This window comes from Esox lucius, chromosome 7, assembly GCF_011004845.1.
Source record: "Esox lucius isolate fEsoLuc1 chromosome 7, fEsoLuc1.pri, whole genome shotgun sequence".
Lineage (NCBI taxonomy): Eukaryota > Metazoa > Chordata > Actinopteri > Esociformes > Esocidae > Esox > Esox lucius.
Genome location: NC_047575.1, coordinates 43,783,264 through 43,808,061, shown reverse-complemented (window position 1 = coordinate 43,808,061; position 24,798 = coordinate 43,783,264). Strand labels below are relative to the sequence as shown.

The following is a 24,798-nucleotide window of genomic DNA, read 5'->3' as shown; positions in this document are numbered from 1 at the left end:
TCTACTGTAAGAGTTGTAAGGAAATCAAAACTACCTTGACATGTCCTCACATCACACTTCTGCACGGCAACCCTGGTTCAGCAGATAACAAGGTATAATGTTGGTATGATCGTGTCAAGTGTTGTTGTTGTAATTATTTGAGGGAAAATCTATCTGGCTGGTCATAACATTGAATATATTTTTATAGTAACATGTTTAAGAGCTGGGACATATTTCTGTTTTCACATGTTACCCACGAATAACTGCACAAACATTGCTATGTGATTGCTTAAAAGAGAATACATGATGTCGCATTCTACAAGGAAAGAACATACACATACATAATTTGGCTTTAATAAACATGTTAATATTGACACAACCCTGAGGGAGAGTAAAGTATTCATGAGGAGTTTGTTAATAGAACCACAGAACATCTGAACACTAAAATATTGTTGTCTATGGCAATAAAAAACAGCAGGTCAGACGGAATAAAAACAAATGGATTTCAATATGCTGAATAGAGATTCTAATGAGTGTTCACATACTGTAATCATTTCCTGAAATATAATTATATACAAAAGCTGCAATACATTTCAGGTCAGTACAAATTACTATGATAACCATGTGTCAAGCAGGGTCCTCAAGACAGAAAAATATAAGTCTGTAACTACAGTGATCATGAAATATTCACAAATATACACAAACACCATGTTCGCAATAATATTTTCTCAGCCTTTGAATAAAACATCGAGACCAGTGAGTAAAAGCAGGAGAGTTGAGGTTGGGGAGAAAATCAAAAAGGTCATTATACAGAGTCTCTTCCACCTCTCTTTGCCTTTTAATTCAACTGAATAACTACTTCAACAGGCCTGCACATCAGTCATTCTCCTCTTTCTTTAGGTCCAGCCAGTCTTATTCAGACAACTGTCATGAAGCCTCCTCTCTGGGTCTGCCGGATGAGCTTTCTATCATAAGCCGAGAGACTAAATCAAATTTAAGGCAGCCTATATAGTTTGCTTTAGCAAAAGTTATTTCTACAATATCGGGGGAAAACAAGTCGGAGGAATATTAATAGATTTTGAAAGCGATGCTTGGTGGTGTTGATAGGTGTGTTGATAAGCAGCAATGCGTTGCAGGGTGAGGCAGCCAATGGAACGAAAGTGTCATGAATAACCAGTAAAGACATGTGTATCAATGTAGAGTATATTCAGATAGCACAAAAAAACTGTGCAGATTTAATCGTTTGCCTTTTAATCATATGCAAAATCATATGTAAATCCAGACAATAGCTAATAAACAAATGCATTTGGCATGATGCATAATTGCTTGTGAGGGGTTTGATTTGTAAATGAAATGTAAAGCTGCCATTCAGTAAATAATTGCCAACCACAAACCACTTCAGCATCCTTTCAGGTCCAATAATGACAGATTACATAAGCGTAAAAACAGACATTAAAACAAATGACAATGATATTAAAGGAGAATTTCATTATTTCACCAGTTGATGTTAGACTGATCCAGATACTAAACAGATTTCTGTAGGCTTAGAGACACATGGTTTAGTTTACTTTAACCAGCCATTCAAACGTTAGCTGACTTTAACCACTGCCAGATAGAAATAAATCGAGGCGATGAGGATGTCGGCTTTTAAAAACTAAATTTGTTGAAATGTTACTTTAAAGTGATTTGATCATGAAGAAAAAGAATCATACATAAATAAAAAGCCTACTGTAGCAGCTAGTGGTGGCAAATGTCGTATGTGTGTGTCTGTGTGTGGTGTATTAGCATATGACATAGATTTACAGGACGTTTTCATAAATGCACAGATGTCACTCATATGACGTCTTCGTCTACCTCCCACCTCGGCAACATTTTAGATCCATACGTGGTTAGTGCTGTGAAAGCCACGGCTTAAAACCATGAAGACATGTTTTCTCACTGGAATATTTCCTTAGCGAACTGTTGGGAGCACTAGATGGGTCTGTGTCAGCTCTGTCTCGTTCGGTACGTTTTACACGGGTAAAACCATATTTCTGCCCCAAACACAGGAATCTAATGACATCACTGTCATCAACTACAGTATTGCCCCAGCAGATTACGCTCAGGGTGTGAAAGCGTGTAACATTGTGTTGAAAAAGAGTGAAATTCTCCTTTCCAGGGTGCCAGCATTAAAGGGCGGACTGTGCTGTTGCCAGGGAACCATGGCACACGTTTCCTCGCTAAACCCAGCTGAGTAAAGTTAGCGAGGAGAAAAGACTGGGAACTCTGGGTTTTGGTTTGAGGTTGTGGACCGCAAAACAAAGCACACGGCCGTTGACCGGATTATGACCATTGTTGATAGGCCAATGATCCACACATTTATATGGATTTCAATGCTTCCAAAGAGGCTCTCGGTGGTGCACAAGGATTTCTCTATGTGCTGTGCGTGTGTGTTCCTGACATGGTACTGAAAACCACACCCTGGTGTCATGGCTACTCAGTCTCGTCCCGTAAGTGCTGGCAAACGATGCTGATGTTTGTGAGCCACGGCCACATGCACAGGCCGACTACACGCGCCTTGAGATTGCAGGCCAACACAAGCCACATGGCTGTCGAGGTACTCCTTGGTGTCATGTCAACTGACGTAACAACCTAGTGGTTTTTTAATCCTACTTTAAATCACATGGATCCTCCTTCCAGCCTCAATGCCTTTAGCTAACATCTAAAAGGCCTCAGTAAAAAGATGGATAACATGTCTCACGACGCAATGGGACTGGGGGGAAAAAACGTGCACACACAAACCCATAGGTGAACCCGCGCACTAACGCACACACACAAAAAGGCACACAATGCTTATAATTGTATTGTTGCATATTAAATGTATGGACCTTCTCTGGTCTGTCAGTGTCTGTGTTGTGTAATTTGGGTTTTGTAAACCCAGGAAGAGTTGCTGCTGTTCTGGCAGGGGCTAAAGGGGATCCAAATAAATCAATACACTAATTAATTAAAAGCATTAATCCAATACAGCATTTTAAGTGTGTGTATGCTGTGCAAGTTTGGGGTCAATTCCATTTTTATTCTAGTCAATAAAAAATAAAATAACAAGTAAACAAATAAAAATGTAATCCTAATTGAAAGGCATTGGCCAGAATTAGTATTCCTGAATTGTGTGGATATGAGACCCATATAAACACTCCTTGCTCCACCCCACCCTTGGCCCTCCATTTGTGCATTCAAACGCACCCTTTAAAACCATCCGGTGGTCCCTTCCAGCAGAACAAGGAAATCTCATAAGGCACCACGTCATTTCTGAGCCCGCGCAGTCCCACGCAACTGGACAGTCATATCCTGGATGTTTGTCTGATTTAGGTTAACGGCATGTACAAAACCAGATGCGCAGAAGGTTCAGTGTTGACGTGGCTGATTTCATCTACAATAATAGGAATTTGTTGCCCGTTTCATTCATTAAAAGCGTACCATGAATTGCACCATTGACGTAACGGGTGTCTCTCGAAGTTGATGTGACTGAACCTCCCAGAGTGGACGTCACCCTCTTAGTTTCTCCAGCAAACTTGTGGCCGAGGACGGTACTCCGACACAGATGCCCAGAGAGGTGCCTCAATGGCTGACGTTCAATCAAACCCCGCCCAGATTCAAGCAACCCCGCCCAGATTCAAGCAACACCCAGAGGGGAGCACATCTTATTTTTCATTGGTTTTCGTTTGGTTCCTACCAAACTTGCCATAATCGCAAGGCTAACTGGAGCCTGAACAAACCATTAAAGGTACTTAAACATTTAGGCAGCCATTGTGGATGCTGTCATCGGGGCAGCCAGCCAGCCAGCCACAGTGGAAGCAGTCTGTCAGCCAGTGAGTCATATTTGACGCAGCCAGTCAGATCAGAGGCTGTCAAAAGAAATCCAGTCAACCAGTTTAGCCAGCCAGTCAGTCAGAGTGAAGGTGATATAAGGTTCTCCCCTTATGTGCGTTGCGGTACAGTCCACGGTAAATAGAGAAAGCTTGTGTGTTATAGCTGGACAAAGTCCAGCCTGGGGCAGATACTCTGGGAAGGCCCAACGATTCAAGCTGAGACAGGGAGAGAGCATTACAGTTGAAAGAGAAGTGCCATGCATAGTGTATCTCTCTAGTGGGAAGACAGAGGGGTGTATGAGGGGAAAAAATATGACTGAGTAACTGTTTGAAATAGACGGAGAGCCTAAGCCCAGAAGCTATGAGTCAACTTCAGTTCTCAGGTAAAAATGTGGCAAAGCCCTTCAAAATTTCACACAATAAAAAAAAAAATAGAAGGAGGCAGCATAAAAAGAACAATCTTGGCAAGACAATCTGCCATTTATCCAAACGGTGAGTGTCCTTTGGTGTGTGTGTGTGTGTGTGAGAGATAGAGGGAGATCAGTGAGGGGGCTCGCTCCAGGAGGGGGCTCATACGCTGTCCCTGTAACAAAAGAAAGACAGAAGAAGAGAAAGTGAGATGAAACAAAAGAAGCAGAAGAGGTTGTAACTCCAGTCAAGCTGAGTTAACACAGGCACTGCTGCATGCTCAGAGGGGACGCTGAGAGGGCCAGGGGATGCACGGTGGCAACATTCAAAACAAATAAAGCGCTGCTGTCATCTTATGAACACAGGAGGGAGATATAATTCATATTAACACACACAAAAACTGGACAGCAGCCACTTAGCAGTGTGAACTCATTTGATTCCCCTCGCAGGGTTGGTATGTGCTGTTGCCCTGCTCATTTCAATCAATCCCTTGCTCATGGGCTGAGGACAAAGACCTCGCTAAACTAGCCCGCCTCTGTCATTCCTTCTCTGGATAACTCTGCCAGGTATCTCACACCGACGCCTCCTCCGTCTAAGTGTCAAACCGGGGGACTAATCCGAGCAAGAGCACAGCCGTCCTCAGTAGCGTAGTGTACTCATATCCCTCCACACTGTAGAAAATTCCAAGCCCGGAACAATCTAAGGAAGAAGAATCTCGCCAAAGATTTTATCTGATCATTCACACTCATCCCTGGTCAGCTCGTGTATGTAGCACACATGTCAATGACCTAACCCATCATCCTTATTAGGGTTGCAAAGGTCTGATATCGACATTGGAAATGTGTCCTACGCCTGTAAAAAAAAATACGGAATTAGGTATCTGTGACAGGGAATAAACTGATGCTAGGAAGCAGATATGGATAAAGAATGTGCCTTAAACATGAGTTGACGTAAAATAGCTTCATCCCGCAAATAAAAGTAGAGCTAGGTATTATCTAACATTAAGTTGTGGAAGGTATTTTTACTACTACTTTGGTTGAATTGCTGCAAAGAAAACCCACTATTGAAGGACACTAATAATAATAAGAGAATTGCATGGGCCAAGAAAAAATGTAAATGAACATGAGAAGTCTGTCCTTTGGTCTGATGACATTTTCGGTGTCTCTGAAATAGAGTGGGTGAATGGATGATCTTTGCATGTGTGGATCCCACCGTGAAGCATGGAGGAGGAGGTGTGATGGTGTGGGGGCGCTTTGCTGGTGACACTGACTGTGAAATATTTCGAATTCATGGCAACAATATGCCATCCCTTCTGGTTTGCGCTTAGTGAGACTATAATTTGGTTTTCAACAGGACACTGATGCAAAACACCAGGCAGTGTAAGGATTATTTGACCAAGAAGGAGAGTGATGGGGCTGCATCCGATCAGCTGGCCTCCACAATCACACAACCTCAACCCAATTGGCAATGAGTTGGACAATAGAGTAAATGAAAAGCAACAAACCAGTGCTCAGTATATGTGGGAACTCATTCAACACTGCTGAAAAAGCATTCCAGGTGAATACCTCAATGTAGCTGGTAGACAGAATGCCAATTGTGTGCAAAGCTGAAATCAAGGCAAAGGGTCGCTACTTTCAAAAATACAAAACATAGACGTGTGACACATTTTTGGTTACTACATGATTCCATATGTGTTATTTCTATGTCTTCACTATTATTCTGGTACTGTACTGTATGTGCATGCACTGCAGTGTTCTATGACACTGGACCTTGGCCTTTTATACTTTCATGGATTCCCAGCAAAGCCCGAGCGTGACACATAGCAGAGCCATGTTGGTGGGGGAAATGTGGTGAGGGGTGTGGTTAGGGCAGTGTATTCCCCAAACTCAGCCAAACCTTAACCCTTCAGATATACCGCTGTAGCATGGGTTTGAATCTGGTCCACTGCTCTCCAAGCAACTCCAACCCCTCACACTGCCTTTATGTACTAAAGCTTAAAAACTTCTGAAAATAAACGTTTTACATATATTGACAGCACGTACTCCCTTAAATACATTCCAGAATGTTAGTCAAGTTAATTCAAAATAGCTTCGGAGGTTTTATATTTGCATGCACGTTTGTGGAAAATAGGGAGATGTTTTTTTTTCTGTAAAGTGGGTGTTTTGGAGATAAGAGGTTTTCAACAGACAAACCCATCTATAAACACTTATGATGAAAAGCGTCCCTAAACCACATGACCTATTAAACGTATGTGCAACAACTTGACCTTTGACCTTTCAATCACCAATTACATTTTTTACAATCCTTGGACATGATCCTGCAATGTTAACACACTCACAGACACACACACAGAAAGACATACACATAATTATATTCCCCTGAGGTTATAACAAGCAATTTGATAAATCTGAAGTACAGTATAGTGGCCCCTTACACCCTGTCTAAAATGCAGCAATTGAATTATCCCTGCATGGACATTATAGCAATGGCCTGTGCTGTGGAAAAAAAGGAATTGAGCTAGAATTGTAATTCAGGGGTTTGATCAGTGAAAGACACAGAGAGAGATGTTTTTCAAGTATGGCACTCCAGTGGGCAATAAAGACGAGTGCTTGTCGCCTACAGGTAGCTTCTGCTTGCGTAGACACTGGCCAGAGTGCACTTGGGTTCACAGAAGCCCTTTCCAACAAATGTGCCTCCTTAATGTCTGGTTTGAATGGCACTATTCATTAGAAGACCAACACAATGCAGGAAGTGCTTGCGAAGGATTACCGGCAGGCACAAACAAGGACACCCAGAAGGGTCTGCCATGGGGTCCTGTGGCTCCATTATATAGCCTCTCTCCCTGCTTCCTGTCAGATGGGCTAATGTAATAAAAGAGCTACAAAGAAGGGATATACCGATAACCTGATATCTGCGTTCAATTTCCCGACAGGGCGGTCGGTAGAAAAAAGCAATTTATTTCCCATAAATTAAAAAGGCGACTCAGCTGTGAGATGGAAATGCGGGTTAGGATGCATGTAAAACACCCAGAGTCAGAGGTCAGTTTGGTGGGCGGTAAAAACGTGGAAAACGACACACAGCGATCGTATAAACCAAACCAGTTAAAAGCTTTCAGCGGTCGGGCACTTGGGGAAAGAACCATCCTATCCAGCACATCCCGAGAGGCTGATTTCAATGGCTCCTCTGCTGGTTGTTGTTCGATTTTTGATCACAGCGCATTCGAGCCCATTGGGCTTTCACTCCTGCCTGCTTCCCACCGCATATGCAGCTGCCCAGTCACTAACGCTCCGTATCAGTCAATAAGGACAGTTAAGGAAATGTCCAAAGCCATAGTTGGCTCTCGACAGCTTCCATCACAGTCACTGTTCTCTCACAAGGCCCGAGGCAACTTGTATTCAGCGAGAGAAAAAGAACACCCATGACAAATTACAGGCAGGCTGATGGGCGACACGTGGGACCGCCGGGTTGTTGGCTGGAGTCAGGCCACTGGTCTGAGCCACGCAGGGGGTGACTCTCTGACTGACTGTTTTGTGTGACGGTAGTGCTCTGCAAGCACCACTCGGGAATCCCATGTTTGATGCATTGTCAATAAATTGTACATGCATAACACATCTGTGCTAAGCAGGCATACTTCATAAGTACATTACTGAGGTGATCGCCGCAACTAGGGACATTTCACAGACAAACGGGTCCACTTGGTTCAATGTGAATTTACAGAGTTCCTACACCATCCATGAATGCATGTTGATTTGTATCCATTTGCGTGGACACGAGGTGACCGAGGCACCTGTTAAAGCGCCTGACCGACGCTGTGAAGTGGAGTGGTGGGTGGTGTCTTAACGGAAAGTGTTCGACAAATTATTCTCAGAAGCCAATGTGGTACCTGGGATCGTCGCAATGTTAATCTCACCCCATATAGAATGGTAAGAGGGTTGTGGGCCGAGAGCTTTGGTGCCATAAACGGCCTGCGTGTCAGGGCACATCCGCAGCACATTCAAGCCAGTGTGCACATCAAGCAGAGCACTTTACACTGGTTAACTATAGTGCCCAATAGGCGGGTTTCACACTAGAGAAAAATGCACATTGTTGTGTGAGGTATAATGGAATGGACATTTTTGCATGAGCTCTTAGATTATGTTTTTGTTAAGGCCAACTAAGTCTAACATTTCAAATGTTAAAGCGCTTGCTCATAACGTGCTGCCATGAAAGACACGCCAAGCAGAGTGGACATTACCACTGCTGCATTGTGCGCGTCAATCTGTGCCCTCTTCAATTACATAGGATTACAGCCCCTTCCTTTTCCTGGCTTCATATAACACTAAATCCAATAACATAGCCCTGCGTGTCCGCCGTTAACAGAGCAGGCAACGTGCGTAGCTGAACGTCATCCTGAACACACTGTGCACATGTTTCTGCACCCGCTCGTTTTCCTTCCTCTCACAACGGCCACCTGAAAATGCACACCTTCACCTTGTCATCTCCATGGTGTCCTTGGTGAGATACACGATCCAGTAGACCAGGTTGAAGGCCCCGAACGACAGGGGAAAGAGGATGCGCGAGTACTTGTCTATGATGCTGGTTCCTGTCAGCAAGTTGTTGGATGGCATGGCCGAGCCTTGCTGGAGGAAGGCCTGGGCGTTCACCGGAGGGTTGGGGAACACCGCCGCCGGCATCTCGAAGTGAGGCGTGGAGTTCATCCTCTTCTTCAGCATGCTGCTGCAGGCCTGTGTGTATGTGGCGCAATGACAAGGGTTTTAGGGCGAGGCGATCTACTGTGAACCAACGACCGGAAACCCCGGCGAGGCATCGGTACTTAAGAATTCCAAAATAGGAAAATCGATAGGGATTTATGTTTGTTTAACGTGGTTGAAATTGAATCAATTTCCTGCAACAATTAAACCATATACAGTAGTGTTTGATTATTTTATCAATACAGCATTACATAGAACATGCATTCAAAGATTACTGCTGTGAGATTATGGAGGAGAGAGGGGCTGGGTTGGGGAGGGGGTGGGTTGTGGAGGGGCTGGGTTGGGGAGGGGCTGGGTTGTGGAGGGGCTGGGTTGTTGAGGGGGTGGGTTGTGGAGGGGTTGGGTTGTGGAGGGGCTGGGTTGTGGAGGGGCTGGGTTGTGGAGGGGGTGGGTTGTGGAGGGGCTGGGTTGTGGAGGGGTGGGCGGTGGGCTGGGGTTTGGAGCCCTGGTTTGATTGGTGCCCGTAACAGAGAAGGATGGAGCTGCAAATATCAGCTGCTGAATGCTGTGCGTATCTGACGGAGGTGAGAAATCACACAGAGAGCATGTGACTCGTGCTGCTTTAATTCCGCAGCCATTTCTAAAATGACAACAGGCTCAAAATCTCTGCTGGTTCGTCCGTTCTCAGGATCAATTTGGGAACAGTGTGTATTGCAATGTTTTGCACACAGACTTAACGTCACAAGACTCAACAGCTTGATGGGATTACTCATAAAATGTCAATACTGTGTGACATTGCTGGAATACACAGCTTAATTTATTCATTTTGCTTGTGCGGTGTTTATCAAAACTCTGCCGTCTTAATCAAATTTGATTAACGCAAAGGTGAATGATGGCAAATGTTAGCATCATTGTGTTACTTTACCGTTTGGAATGTTAGCATGCTGACATCTGTTAATAATGTAAATAGTGATTAGCTTTCAGCAGCTGAATGGTTCGTCCAACAACCAGTCAACCAGCGTCTTATCCAGGTCATTGAGATTTGGCTGGCATTTAGAAAAACAAGAGAAATTAATTGAAAAGGGTGACAGATGGAGAGTCATAGCTCGTATCCGGTTGACTATTTCATCATTATTTTGGTTTCAGGAAAAAACAATGTGTACGCCTTCATGTCTCTGGTGCAGCCGCCTAATAATAGTCTCCCACAGGAGCACAAAGAATCGGGCTTGCCTCTCCAGCTTGAAGGCTTCTCATGAGCCTGCAATGATCTGCCTGGATATTCCCTTAATCTATTCCTCTTACATAATCTGCTGCAACCGCGCGCACGAAGCCAATGGCTGTCTCCTCTCGTCAAACGCTCTCGTTATCACAGACTCGGAGATGGGGAGCGACGGTGGGGGCTTGTGAGAGGGCTACAGAGATGGGAGGAAAGGAGAGGGAGGAGTCTAAGACGAGGACGGAGTAATGAAGGAGGACGGGGAGTTGATTACCGAAGAGGACTCCCCATCGCTCCTCCCGGCCTCCGCGGCCTCCTGGGCCGCCTTGCTGGCGGCTGCCTTGCGAAGCTCCCTGTTGGCCTGCAGCGTGGAGAAGTAGTTGACCGCGGCGAACTCGATGAGGGCCGAGAAGACGAAAGCGAAGCACACGGCGATGAACCAGTCCATGGCCGTGGCGTAGGAGACCTTGGGCAGAGAGTGGCGGGCGCTGATACTGAGCGTGGTCATGGTCAGGACAGTGGTGATGCCTGGGACAAACGAAAAGAGTCGGAAGTAAATTAATACAGATTTGCCAAGCCCCCCCGCGTCCGCCTACCTGGGGGTTGCAGAGTACCAGGCCCACCGACCCGTTGGGTGGTGAATGCCAGGGCATGGACAGGACAGGTGGGGGTTGAAGGACCTGGCAATCAGGGTCCATTGAAGGCAGCCAATGGTTTGCATAATAGGGGTGGTGCGGGCAGTTTAGTGTGAATGTGCATGAGCTTCAATGTAACAGAACAGCTGAAGGGAAATGGCTGAGGGTGTAATTAGGCATGCTGTATGGCCTGAATCTGGTCCATCAAATCAAAGACCATCATAAACATTTCCAGAAAATGTAAATAATCACTGACGTAACTCTTCGGACATTGATCTGTCCTTACACAACATTTAAAAAAACAATGACTCTCCACACGGTCTCTAGTTAATGTGGTTTTATCAATAGCAAACTAAAACCATAAAGATTTTGTAGATTAATACTGGTTTTGTGTGCAAAATACCCTCAGATTCGATTCATAATTTAGATGTGGATGTGAATGTTACACTACTGGGCCAAAGGGTGAATTTGTGGTAATGATTTCTTATCTGCATATATTCATTCAACAGGGTTACATGTTTAGGCATGAACTACTCAACCACTAAACTTGCTATTCCGTTAATGAAATCTTTTTGTCCAAGTTCAATTCAAATCTCTCATTGACCTTCAAAGATCCCTTTAAACCACATGTAAAAAAGGGCTAACCAAAATTACTTTCATTGATACAAGCTGAAACGAACATAACAAAAATACAATTTCAAACCAAAAAACACTGATTGCAAAAAATATATATATTTAACTCTATGCATAAGGACAAGTGAATGGTTAAGCATGTCCAGACTTTGGACTGGTACTGTATATATACATGAAAGATTATTTCTGTGTAAATTGTTGTTGGTTTGTTGGGAGAATGGTTTGTTTAACTTGACGATCATTTTCTGTTCAGACAATCTACATTGAAAAAGCGGAATCTCAGTATTATACTCCTACCGTGGAATATCCCTGCTGTTTTATACCAACCCTTGTACAAATGCAAAGAGGATGTAACTATAGAAAATCCACTGCTGCCAGCTCACTTTCAAATTAATTCCATCTATAGTTCACCTATATGTCAACTGTTTTCACACTATCAATATCCAGAAAAATGATGCAACACAACCATCTCTGAAGTAGCACAGTAGATACCTCACCCAGGATGATCTATTGAGCCTGAGGGGCAGAACCAAAATACATTTCTCAAGTACACTCCCCCACAGCTAGGCTTTAGCATCCATTGGGTGTTAACTCAGTGGTGGTAGGGAGGGCACTACGACATTATGACACTAATGGCACGCCTAAACCAACTGAAAGTCAACACAGGTAGGCACACTATTTGGGAACAAACTACAACAGACTCTTATGTAGGCAAGATACTATGCTCCTACATGTATACATGCATTTATGAACATAGACTCCACGCTGTGGAGGCGGGTGCTTCCTAGCATGTACTGTATTAGGATTCTGACAGGGAACCCCTTTTGTGAGAAGAACATGCACGTGCTCATTTTGACCTCCGTAACTAAGCAACGTGATTTTTAGTTCTTAACATGCATATCCCACTGTTGGTAACAGCAGAACCAATTGAGATCATCGAAGAGAACTCGGTCAGAACGTCGGTCCGGTTTCATGTTGCGCCATACTCGCCTGCTGCGTGGTCACTGGGCACGCCTCCCGTGGGGAGGGAAAATAAAATAACGGATGCTTCAGATTTATACATTCTGTGGGCCATCTGGCTCCTAATTTCATCTGTGCTAATACTAAGCTTGGCAGAAGCTGAAGCCATGTTTTGTTTGCAGACTCGGGATCAATAGATTATTTGTAAGTTATCCAAGTAAATTAGGTCAACTTTTCATTTGGGTCAACTTTCACTCTTCCGCTTGCTTCTTGTACACAAATCCACGTGACATAACAGGAGGTGTCTGTGACTAGTTGTTGTGGAAATTCTTGCACTGATGTATACTTGGTCCTACCTTCCTACAGTCTCTTAAATTGGTGGACATTGAGCTTGACAAAATCAGTGAGGGCCCCTGAGTGTAACAAGTGGACGTGCCCCACAACACGGATACGTAACGCTTAACCTCACAGCACCGGGTAGCTGTGGGCAGCAGGGTTCGCTCCCCACGTGTCGCCGGAATTCAGTCCGAGGACGTCGCACTGCTAACCCACAGGGACCGAGCTTGTTCCCTCAGTCGGAGAACGGATGGAGGAGTAGATCAAGTTTGGCAGATAAGCAAGAGAGCTTTCTGTTCATAAACTAGCTGATGGCGATGATGATGATACCAGACCAGGACATTTACATAGGATAGACACTTGGTAATTGGTAAATGGCATGCAAGTTGGAATGAGTTGCGAAAAGCGTAGTTTCCCCACAGGGAGATGATGGATGACTGGGCCGCAAGCCGGCTTGGAATGAGCTGTTGAGAGCAATGATGATGAGGAAGAGGGAACAGAGTATTGATGAAAGGTTACATTGAACAGGTTTACTGGGAATCTCAGCTACAGATGACCCAATAATGAAGAGAGTACATAGAAAGGCTCTCTCCTGTTCACACATTATTTAAATCAATGCGATGTGCCATACCGCAGACTGGCTTGAATTCAGAAATACTTCTAGTGGTGATGGATAAGGTTTAATGGATTGCCAAGTGACTTCACAGGCAAGAATGTATAGACACGCAGGAATTTACAATTTCACAACTACTTTATATCTCATGACAACATAGGGAAGAGACAGGAAGTATGAATAGACTAGCAAATGTTTTCATAATCTACAAAAACCTGTACATCAAAATGTATCGATAGCATATTTCAATCTGAACCATCTTTTCCTGAATGGAGTTGCTTGTTTGAAGGTGGCTGACAAGTTTCACGGGAGCACAAATACATTGCTATTGATCAAAAAGTGTTAGAAATAATACCATGGTCAGACAACGACTATAGGAAATGCAGTTGAACCTGAGTCCATTAAAGTTAGGGTGACAAGTGATCCTTACAAGTAGTTATACATTAAAAAAAATGGACACTCACGATAGCAGTCAATTAACAGAGTACAGAAATAGTTCAGCTGAGATCATTCTCATCTAGCTAAAAGAAAAGGGCCATTGGGCCACTGCCCTGCTATGCTTTTATAAATTAGGTATTTACACAGATAATTTGCACAAGGGGAAAATGTAGAGTATTTAAGTGGTTGTAATAATGTTTCACTGCATTTAAGCGCTGCTTCAGTTCTAAAGGCAGGACCAACTTTCCATAAAACACAGAGCAATTGCCTACACTGCCTGTCAAACTGAAGTCGTTGTTAAATGATCACACCGAGGAAGAGGGCCACGGGAGAAATTGTGGCAGGAGGAGTCCCAAGAAAGAGAGAGGCAGGAGGAGTCCCAAGAAAGTGAGAGGCAGGAGGAGGCAGAGGAGACAAAAATGAAGGAGACAGACAGGAGAGAAAATATGAAGAGCTGGAGGCATTCGTGTGATTTTAAAGGAAAAATGTAAGGTACAAATTAGGCCCACTCAATTAAGTCCGCAAGACCTCAGCTCAGGGGACGTTCAGCTCTTAGAGAACCAGCCTGCAATGCAGCACACAACAACAATGCCTAATGTGCTTTAGCCCTGATGGAGGGCTCCTGCATAGCTCTCCATCTCACTCCATCTCCTTCTGCACCCATCAGTGCATTAGAACAACATATTTAGCTACTGGCTTGTAGCTTTGCCCCATGTTACTTTTCTCTATCATTGTGTCACTGGAAAAGGCCCAACAAAACACCGGATATGGAAAAGCCAACGGCGGCCTCTTAATCGTAGCATTTTGGAATAGAAAGGCAGAAAGTAGAAACGGTGAGGATAAAGCCTTTCGTTCATGGTTTGGGATATGTCCAATACGTTTTTCGGGAACAATCTCCAAAAGGATCCTATGCTCACACTAAAAATACTCCAACATCTCAACAACGCTTTTCTTCTGCAACTCTGTGAAATGAAAGCAGCAGGATGTAGGAATTTAATGACTTTCTGCATACGTGCATTTCATTTGGGGCCCATCTTGAACATGTACTAATGATTGGTATCATTCTCCTCAGTGTGGGGCTGTCAAAATGCTGACAAGCTTCCAAGAGAGCCATTATCTACAAAGGACAGCAGACACTACTCCTACTAAAGAAAATATAATTAAGGAAATTAAAATGGACAATCCAAAGAATGGCAAATGACACTTAGGAGCTCCCAGCTCGTGCCTCAAGAGGCTGAAACGTGTGTACCGCGATGGGAGTGGAGACAACTGGTACCACAAAGAACTCAGAACAAGTTTAAGTCAACATCATCAACCGTCTTACTGACCAGTACGACTGATTTCACGTTCAATAGTTATTTACTATTTTGACTGATTTCTGGAGTTATTTACTACTACGACTGACTTCAGTTTGTTACTGATTTTTGTTTCAGGCATTTGTTACTTTTATGTCTAAGTTCAGTTTCAGGAGTTATTTTCCATTAAGACCGCTCAACCTAAGAGGGATAATGAGGTAGACAGGCTACAGAGTAACTGTGAAGCCTTTGTTCTCTGATACCACTCCACTGAGTGAAGCACTCCAGATAATTCAAACCATTATGGTTTACGTTCTACCAAAAAAAGCACATAAAAACAATGGACTCCACAAAACAGGACACATAATAGATCAGGTTAAGAGTGGAAAGTTGGCATTATCATGCTATTCTGTTTTGTAATTTTAAACAGGATCTAGAAAAATTGGCCAAATGAGCTTCAAAATCATGCGACATGTAAAGGTGAATCTGTAACTTGTAAGCATGGGGGACAAAACAGTCTGAAGAAGGCCTACCGAATACAGTTCGAGCAGGAACCGATTCCTTATTGATCCAAAACGAGACCTGAGCCAGGATCACAGTCATAATGCAGGGGATGTATGTCTGGATCAGGAAGAATCCCATTTTCCTTTGCAGGTGGAAGTGTACAGTCATGATTACATATTCACCTGTCAGAAAACAAATGGAGATCGGTCTGTGGCACACAACACACGTTACCAAATCAGAATTTCACTGGAGAACGAGTTAATATTTGGAGAGACATAATACAGCACATGCCTACTGTAAAATGTGAAATTCTGCTGATTAATGTGTACCAAAAACCCATAATAACATTCAATTGACACAAATTATAATAACTGAAATCTCTACGTTTGCATAGCATGAAAAATAAAAATTTTCAGCATAATCAGTAGCAGTCATGAAATATATCTTTTGTAGTGTAATCATGTAACCAAGTCATCAATATTGTATGCCAATTGGTCACATAAAAATATGACCCAGTATTGTTATTGTATAGCATTTGAGAAATGGTAATTTTCAGCTCGTTGGTTAGCAATGTAGCTAAAAAAAAGATCCTTTATTATTGACAACCATTAGTCATCGGACGCCTTACCATTTTGTTCAATTAGATTACATTTATGTTTTATTATTGTTAAAAATTACACATCATATTCGTCTCTGAAGTGATCACTAGAAAGCTAGCTATGTAGCTAGCATTCCGATAAAGAAAAAAAAGACTGACCAATTTGATTTTAAGTGATATCTGGTCTGTAGCATAAGTTGAATTTCCTGATTTGCAACTTGTCAAAAACAATTTAGAGACAAGACCTTTTTTGAGAAGTTAAAACCTAAAGAAATTAATAATAATTGGTGGTGGGCAAGCTGAAATGGTATATTTAATAGCAACACCATAATGTACCATTGTTTTCCAGCTGATTAAAATGTTTACAATGTTGTTCTCCAACCCGCTAGAAATGGCTAATAATAGGGGTTCATTAGCTAGTAGTTCTTAAGGTCTATCTTATACAACTTAAATAAAGTTTAAAGGGATAGTTCACCCAAATAACAATATGACATGCTGTTGTCCTTACCCTTTAAGGAATCTATGGACAAGGTTTGATAGCAATCGGTGCTTTTATTTTACTTCCTGTGCACTGTACCAAATGCAAACATTTTAGTATTAGTGGCAAAAATTACATCCCAGTTCAAGTAACACTATTAGCATGTCGCGCATCATGTTCATTTTATCCAAAAGTACTTACCATGGACTGTGAAGCTCAACAAAGGAACTTAAAAAAAGTTCACATGTGCATGAGGAATTACAACATTAGGGCCGTGGCATGGTTGCATTTGTGGTAAAAGTCCCCCTGAATTCATGGCACCTATGTGAGCATTTTTCAGGCATCATATCCATATTCAGTGGTGTTGTTCTGATGCAATACTAGAGAAACTAAACTGAAGCATGGACTTCGGTCAAACCCTGTATATGATTCATTTTGAGTCATTTTACACTTTAAGTGAACTATCAAGCCATTCTTACCTGTGTTGGATTTTAACCTCTCACTGGACACCGTCTGTCCTATTAGATCATACTGTAGCAAACTCGAGGACTCTTGCGGAACCTCCACAGAAAACAGTGGTCCTTTTTTCCAAGTGTACACAATTTCACTCATGGGGTAGGCATCTGGACAGCAGGAATAAAGACACTGTAGTTATTCAGCAATCAGCTGTCCCGGTGAAACCATCTGTCTGACGGAGGCTTATGAAAGACTTACAGCTACCAAACTTGAGTGGACAGGCGTGGCCGTCCATGGGGAAGTTCATGAGACGCATGGGGCACTCTGCATTTATAGTCAATCTGCAATGGAATGACGTAGTTTTGGACAAAACTTCTGTTCAGTAATAATGATCACCTGTTCTCTGGCATCTCATCACATCAGTGCAGTATAGTCAGCGTCTTTTGAAAACAAAGCAATGCTAACAGATACTCCAGGGTAGGGTTATGTGGAATACACAAATAGCTCAAGCATAGCACAAAGGTTTTCATATGATACCTTAAGAGTGATGGCCAGCAGAACACAGAGTACTACACAGGTCTATTTTAGACTTGGACAGCTTTGTGACTCAGTAGTACCTCATGGTGTAGAGGATAGTTCCGTTCTGCATGATGCGAAACAGCTTGTTGGGAGTGGTCATGTTGTGTGAGATGGACCTCTTGCCATTTCGAAAAAATGTGTCTGGCGTCCAGATTTTGCTGACCATGAGGTTGTTGAGCCGTAGAATCTCGATGGGACCCTCGAATTTCAACCTCTCGTCAATCCAGGTTTGACGGAAAAACACATCCATGGTGTACTCCTACAACACGGAAGTTAGGAAATGTATTCACTTATAAATGAATACGCTAATGAAGGAATGGTACACTGTTACACAGTCTCCATAGTATAACACTAATGTCATTTAATCAAATAGCAGTAATAAGTACACTTTATTTATTCTATCAATATACGTTAACTTTTCCCCTGTGTCTTTTTGGTAATCGGTTAAGTTACTATCAATGTTGATACTCCCAAAAATCTGTACATAGAAAAACTGGCTACATTACATTACAGGTTCCAAGAATAATCCAATCAGTAACCATGTATATGGCTTTCTGAACCCAGGAATGTTTTTAGATGAAATGGAGAGCTTTACAGCTCTGGTATTTTACATGGTAGCTATAGGATCGCTTCTGGTATATCAAATGGTTCCAGATGTGGGTTTTAGATGCTGTGAAAAATATCATACTATATAATGGAAATAAAACCTTCAGCCGGTTCGAGACCCTCACGGTCAGGGATTGTCAACCAGATTAAAATCCTTAAGCTGCACTAATGACATCCTGCCCAAATGCCAGAATAATGAAGGCTGGTTGGAACATGGCTTGAGGCTGTGGAGGAACAGGCTAGGACATGGGAGCACCAAGCAAAAACGCTATCCCATTTGCACTAACACAAGTATGCCTTACAGAAAGGTTTTTTTTCACTTTTAACCCTCTGGAGTTAATGGTTAAAGAAGTGGACTGGATGAAGTAATAATGCAGCCACATACCATCTCAACATCTGACACTGGACCAAAGCTGGTGACAAAGATGTCTGTTTTGACCTCAGTAACAGGACCTACAAAGTTAAATGCAGTTTTTGGCATTAGTCAGTGATAAACACAATGATTTACTCACAGAAAAAGGAATCATGTACTAAACTCACGGGATAAAAAACGATGTTATTGTAAATAATAGCACGTTCCAACGAATGTGACCAAAATTAGGGTCTATCTGGAAACAAGCGCGTCATTACAGTGTGTAGTCAAACTTTATAATCTGCGTGCGAAAACTTGTATTTCACACATTATCAAACAACCTGCTAGAAGTGTTGAACATGCAAATAACTGTACCTCCAAATCCAGGGCGCAGTCTGTTGTCATATCCATCTAGTAATCTATCCAATATACGCGTGATGTTATCCAAATAGATATTCCCGGTTTCCGTTGATTTGGGTTGATTTCCCCAGACACTGCTCACACTGTAAAGTACAATTTCATCATTCAGCGGAGTATTTTAGTCAACTTTACTGCATCGAAGTTGCGTAATTTAGCTCGATGAACATTCTAACACGCGTAAAGTCGATGAAGAAGAGTTTACTTGTACTCACCAGGACAGAAAAAAACAAATGAAAACGAACGCCATGCCTCGTAGACAGTCCACAACCAGAAAGCCGTGGTCAACTGTAATAATTTGCATATTCCATTATTTTAAACCACATAAAACAACCATCGCAAGGCTTAGCGTAAAACGAGAGGGCTTATTGCGCCAGTCCTGCTTGACTTCCCTAGTGCGGTTGCGCCTCGTCTGACTTGCTCAGTTGAGAAACTAAAGAGTTTCGAGAGACTGAAGAGCAGGGACGGAGGGCATTGACAATAATCGAATAAGGCATTATGGGAGATTAGAATGAAGGAATCTACTGATAGTTTTGGCAGGGAATTAACAAGAGCCGTTTGGAGATTTGGAAAATACTAAAATATCCTGCTACAAGAGATTACAAGAGAGATGGTTTCAATTTCTTTGGTTGGAGAGCATTCTACAGATGTTAATGCATAGTGAAGTTGAAGAGACTAATCCATATTGCCTGTTGACCCTGGTCATGCTGAACACGAGCTGTGACAGTTGTGTTTACGCTTGCTCTCCTACACATATCTTGCACATTAGCATGTGAGTTATCACATTGAAAATACAAATAAGATAAACCTGGGATGGCGCGCGTGAATTATACTGTTCTTGGTGGTGGCAAGACAGTAGTGGGAGGAAGCTTTCTGGCTTTCTCCATGTTCTCACTGAACTGGAGTGACTCTAATAGATTTTAGGTATTTTGTGCCACTATATGTAACCAGTCATATGGACGCATGTTCAAATGGACAGTTAATTACAGTGAATGTTTCTTTCATACAAGAAAAACAATATCAGATACAGCACCAAGGCGTTAGAGTAAGGCGCTATGTGCGCTCAAGTATGATGTGTTGTTTAGTTCAAGTAGGCTCTGTTCTTTGAATGAATCTCCTCTGATTTTGTGTTCATTCATTTGAGTCATGCTTTATGCTCATCATCCATTTTGGACGAACATGGCACACCATCTTTGTATAATTACACGTTTAGTTATCCACTAAGGGTACAACATTTAGTGTGTATAATGTATCTGAAGGAAATATTTATTTTCATTTTGAAGTCTGTGTTATACAGGAGTTATGCAATGAAATCCCTCAATTTTGGTCTCATTCTACTCAATTTCTGAGTTATATAATGTTCTGAATGCACTTTAGGCATGTACACCCACCTCCTTCAAGATGTGGTGCAGTGTATAATGCTGTGTCTATGCATACTTCACAGTTAGTATACATCAGAATAATCAAATGTGTTAAATGGGAGCAGTCTAGACAATAGTCATGGCAAGGTATGTGTGTTTGTAGGGCAACAATATGGTTGTTTAAAATGTAGATCTGGAGACCCGTGTTAGCTCTCCAAACTAATGCAGAGGCTTTAGCTCTGTGGGTTAACGCAGTGTCGTGGTGTGAGGCACACACAAACGCAAAGGAAATGCTCCTGGTCAGGTCACATGCTCAGCAGAAAGCCTGGATAACTGCAGCGCTGCTAGTGGTAAAAGCAGTAATGAGGTTAGCAGTGGCAGGTGCAGCAAAGCTTCTTCCAACCCCTCATTTTACAGTGGGGTAGTGTGGCAACCAGTGGGGTAATGTGACAACCAGTGGGGTAATGTGGAAACCAGTGCTGGCCAACTGCAACTTGGACGTCACATGAAAATGCTTGTTTTTATGTGCTTGAAGAATTGCTCACATTTTTCAAAATCTGCTTCAATGTTAATGTAGTCTTAAAAACACATTTTCAGATGAATTCTGGCTTTCCGCTCAACGCCATGTTATAACAACTTGTTTAGTTAGCTTGGCTAAAGCTAGGTCAGCTGTTGATTCAACATCATAGTAAACACTGCTGTGTAATATGACTCACTCGGAAGCTATGCTCTGAGCCAAACGGTCTCTTGGGAATAGAGTTTGTGTCAGATTTTACTGCTGTGAATCTGCTCGGCATGCCATGTAACGCCACCATTGATATGACACAGGGTCATTACCCTAATCCACCTCAAATGGCATTGAGGTTTAAGCACTAAGCAATGGGCCCAGCATCTTTTCTGAAAATCCATGCCATCCGTTAATGACCAGGGGTCCATTCAGTAAAGTCAATACTGCAGCGTCTTCAACCACAGATCATTAAGGCGAGGGAGAACCATGACTATCGTATCTCTTTTGAAGCAGCTGAGGCGTGCTGCCTGACTGGAACACACACACACACACACAAGAAATATCCATGATGACTGTCCCGGAGTGCAGTGATGCAGAGATTGATTTGAGGACTATTAAGCTGTGCTGGTCTTTGGAGTTTCATTTCAGTCAAATACGACACCAAATAAAGGCCAACAAATAGTGCAGCTGAAATGGCCCACAGGCGTAGCCTTTCTGGTAATTGTCCAAAGACAAACATATCCTACTTTGGCAATAATTATGGTTCATTAAGTAAAATGTGCATTGTTTGAAATGAATGTATCGCCGGTCTGATTCACATTGCACCTCACCAATTAACAGCGTTTCTATCTGCCCTAGAGCTGTCTAGAGCAATGAGCGATTCCCAACAACATTGGAGTTGTTGCAGATCATTCTTTTGCACTTCTCAGGTTTGAGGGTGAGTCCACTTGATTCTAATATGTGATACTCAGACAAAGTACACTCGTGTACGTTCCTAGGTAGGACAAAGGCACACATTTTGAGGGGCCCCTTATATTTTCTTCCAACATCTGGTTCTCATCTTAATGCTCCAAGTCCTAGGAACATAGAAGACATAGACTAAAGAACAACCATGTATGGGCCTGGGGCCAAAGGGAGAACAAGGTTTTGCTGGCAAGAGTTCTGACGGCGAGGGGAACAATTTGTAGCTGGAGTCCCCACATGTTTATTCACGTTTCCCCAACTCCTAGACAGAGCAAAGTATCCAACCTGTATAACATATGGGTGCCCAAACCTACAGTACATATTTAACACAAATTCAATAAAACCTAATGAATGCAAAATAGAATATATTCATGCATCATTAATATGGAATGTATATATACATAATTAATTAATCTTCCGCGGAGTGGAGAGGGTTTTTCATTCCTTAAAAGACCTTGCAGAGTAAATTGACCAGTGTTACCTAAGTCACTCTGGAGATGTTCAAATGACCTTGATTAAGCCTCTGAAAATGTTTGAGTGTTCGCACATCATGTACTTCAATTTAATAAATCAGCTTTCTTAGTGCCTCATGATTGCAAAACATTATAATTTTAAAACCTTTGCAAGAAATACATTTAAATGCATTTATATTTATATACAATACATTTACTTAAATGCCAAGGAAACTAGAATATTGTAATGTTTGTTTTGGTCTGGATAAGAACTTTTGCTTTGGCTATACTCACAACTGTGTAAACGACTTGACAAATTCTAATATTAAAGCCATTTATTCTTTGCAATAAGTGTTTGGTTGCTTAAAAAACACTATATACCATTAAAGCAATCACAAATAAACAAACAACAAGAAAACAATCAACAAAAACAATCTGTTTAAAAATGAAAATGCATTTTGTGTGACCTCCATAGAACGCAAAACTGCAGCCATTCACTTTGGTAGACTGTTGTGTAATTGTTTTCATGATCTATTGGTAAATTCTTCCAAGATTTGCCATAACACTTTTTCAGACACTTCTGTTTCTGCTTTTTCATCTTGAGATGAAGGCTCTGAGGAAGCCCAAGAACATATGCTCTCCATGTATGTATTGAGTGTCTTTTCAGAGTGTTTGTGGCCGTTGTCGTGCAGAAAGATAATATTTTTGCCAATCAGTCATTTTCCCAAAGGCACAGCGTAATGACTGAATTCCATATTTCTTTTTTTTACCAGATCTCCTACATCGTTGTTGACTTTCTTCAAGAATGGTTTCTTAGTTGCAACAAGTCCTTAGCAGTTTATTTACAGTAAGATTTCTTCTCATGATGAAAATGTGCACTTTGGTGCCAGATGACTCTGTCAAATTCTAAGTAATCACTTCCTTGAGGGACGTATGTAATGAGACGATGTAAATTGAGTGAAGTCACCTTTAAGTCTCAAAAATAAAAAAATCAGCCAAATACTAATAAAAATATAATTTGTGTGTTTAAAACAATATCGTAATGAAAATGTATTGTAGTAGGGCATCGAGTAAGAAGGCATGAAAATCCTGTCTTAGGTCAAAGGTCATGTCAGAGATGGTCAATATGAATGTTACACAGCCTTCTAGTATGACAACAGAAAATCCCCTTCCATCTAAAAACTCATTTGGTTGGAAAACTCTTTAAAGAACTTTTTCTCAACTCATTCATGTCTACTGCCCTTTTGCTTGGTAGGGCAGGGTGAATTTCAACTATTTTAACCTGCTGATTTGGAGAATGTTGCGACTGATGGTCAGCATTATCACTCACTGCTCACTGCATCACCTCTTAAAGTATTTACTTCAACATTGGGTAAACACCAGATCGCACTTCAAATCAATTAGGTAATAATTTATGCTTTATGTTCAGTTCAGTGACCTCTTAGTTTAAATGTGTAGTTTGTCTTGAATAGGTTACCTAACAAAATCTGCTGAAATTGTGCAGAGCTGTCATATATAATAGGCCGCCTACGTTATATGTGGCAATTGCGATTTATTATACAGTATCTATGGCAACGGCTGGCTGATACAGAAAAAGAAACTCAGTGAGTCAAGTCAAAGTCAGAGAGCCTACAGAGGTGGTGTGGGTGGGCACTACTTTTACTGTGAGGTAAGCCTACCGAGGCTTGAGGGGGAAGAGAAGCGAATGAAGGCAAAAAAAGAGGCGTGAGTAGCAGATGTTGACGTGAGCGTCTCACGTACTGTAGGAGATCTGTTGGTGGAAGCACTCTGTTGGAATCTCCATCTCTGACGCCAAGGCACCAAAAGGCACTGTTTGGCAAGGTCCCTCATATATTCCTCACAAATGTGGATAAAGTTGACACGAACCCCAAGACATCGCACAGATTTGGCAATGGTGCCCATGGTCAGGGAGTGTGAAGGACACTGTGACCTCAAAAAAACAGCAGGTGGCACCTCCTCTGGTTGGTGGCAGCTAATGAGGCATGGAGGATGGCTGATGGCCTCCGTTTACTGGTTATCTACACTTTCAAGGTTGAGCTCACTCCTGGCATTGTCACAGTGGGGGAAAACAAGTCTGTTGAAGAACATAACGTATAAGAGAATGAATAGGAAGCAATGTGAGATTCTACTAAGTCTAAATGTTGATGTCTTTATTCCTTTATGGAACACTCAAAAACAGTGTACTTCAGTTCTGCGAATGATTTTAAGAAATTTTAAAAAGTAAGTTATCATATATTGAACTATATTCAGTACAATGCTTGCCACAAGAAACAGTCAAGAAATACAAAAATACAGCTTGCTTTGGAAATCAGATTTTAATGAGTCAGCTATGATCAGTCCTCAGAGTAGCAGATGTCCTTTTGAGTTTCTATGCTCTGCTTTGCCAACCTTTTTTATTTCATCACTGTGAAGACTGCCAAATGTCTGGTCAATAGAGGCATTATTCAAATT

The 24,798-nt window shown here is 42.1% G+C and overlaps 1 protein-coding gene across 2 annotated transcripts; it reads right to left on the bottom strand.

The window, feature by feature from the left end:
* Positions 1-4,295: 4,295 nt before the first annotated feature.
* Positions 4,296-19,861, bottom strand: gabra6b (gamma-aminobutyric acid type A receptor subunit alpha6b). Of its 2 annotated transcripts, none has more exons than XM_010871084.4 (10): positions 19,258-19,860; positions 19,001-19,128; positions 18,659-18,726; positions 17,706-17,926; positions 17,347-17,429; positions 17,112-17,255; positions 15,586-15,738; positions 10,417-10,670; positions 8,706-8,959; positions 4,296-4,410 (listed from the first exon to the last, which is right to left on the bottom strand). In XM_010871084.4, exons 1-10 carry the CDS (start codon positions 19,344-19,346, stop codon positions 4,398-4,400), a joined length of 1,407 nt encoding a protein of 468 aa, XP_010869386.1. In that variant the 5' UTR covers positions 19,347-19,860; the 3' UTR covers positions 4,296-4,397. The 2 variants fall into 2 exon arrangements, with proteins under 2 accessions (XP_010869386.1, XP_010869387.1); XM_010871085.3 differs by having other exon boundaries at positions 4,329-4,410; positions 8,700-8,959; positions 19,258-19,861.
* Positions 19,862-24,798: the final 4,937 nt, after the last annotated feature.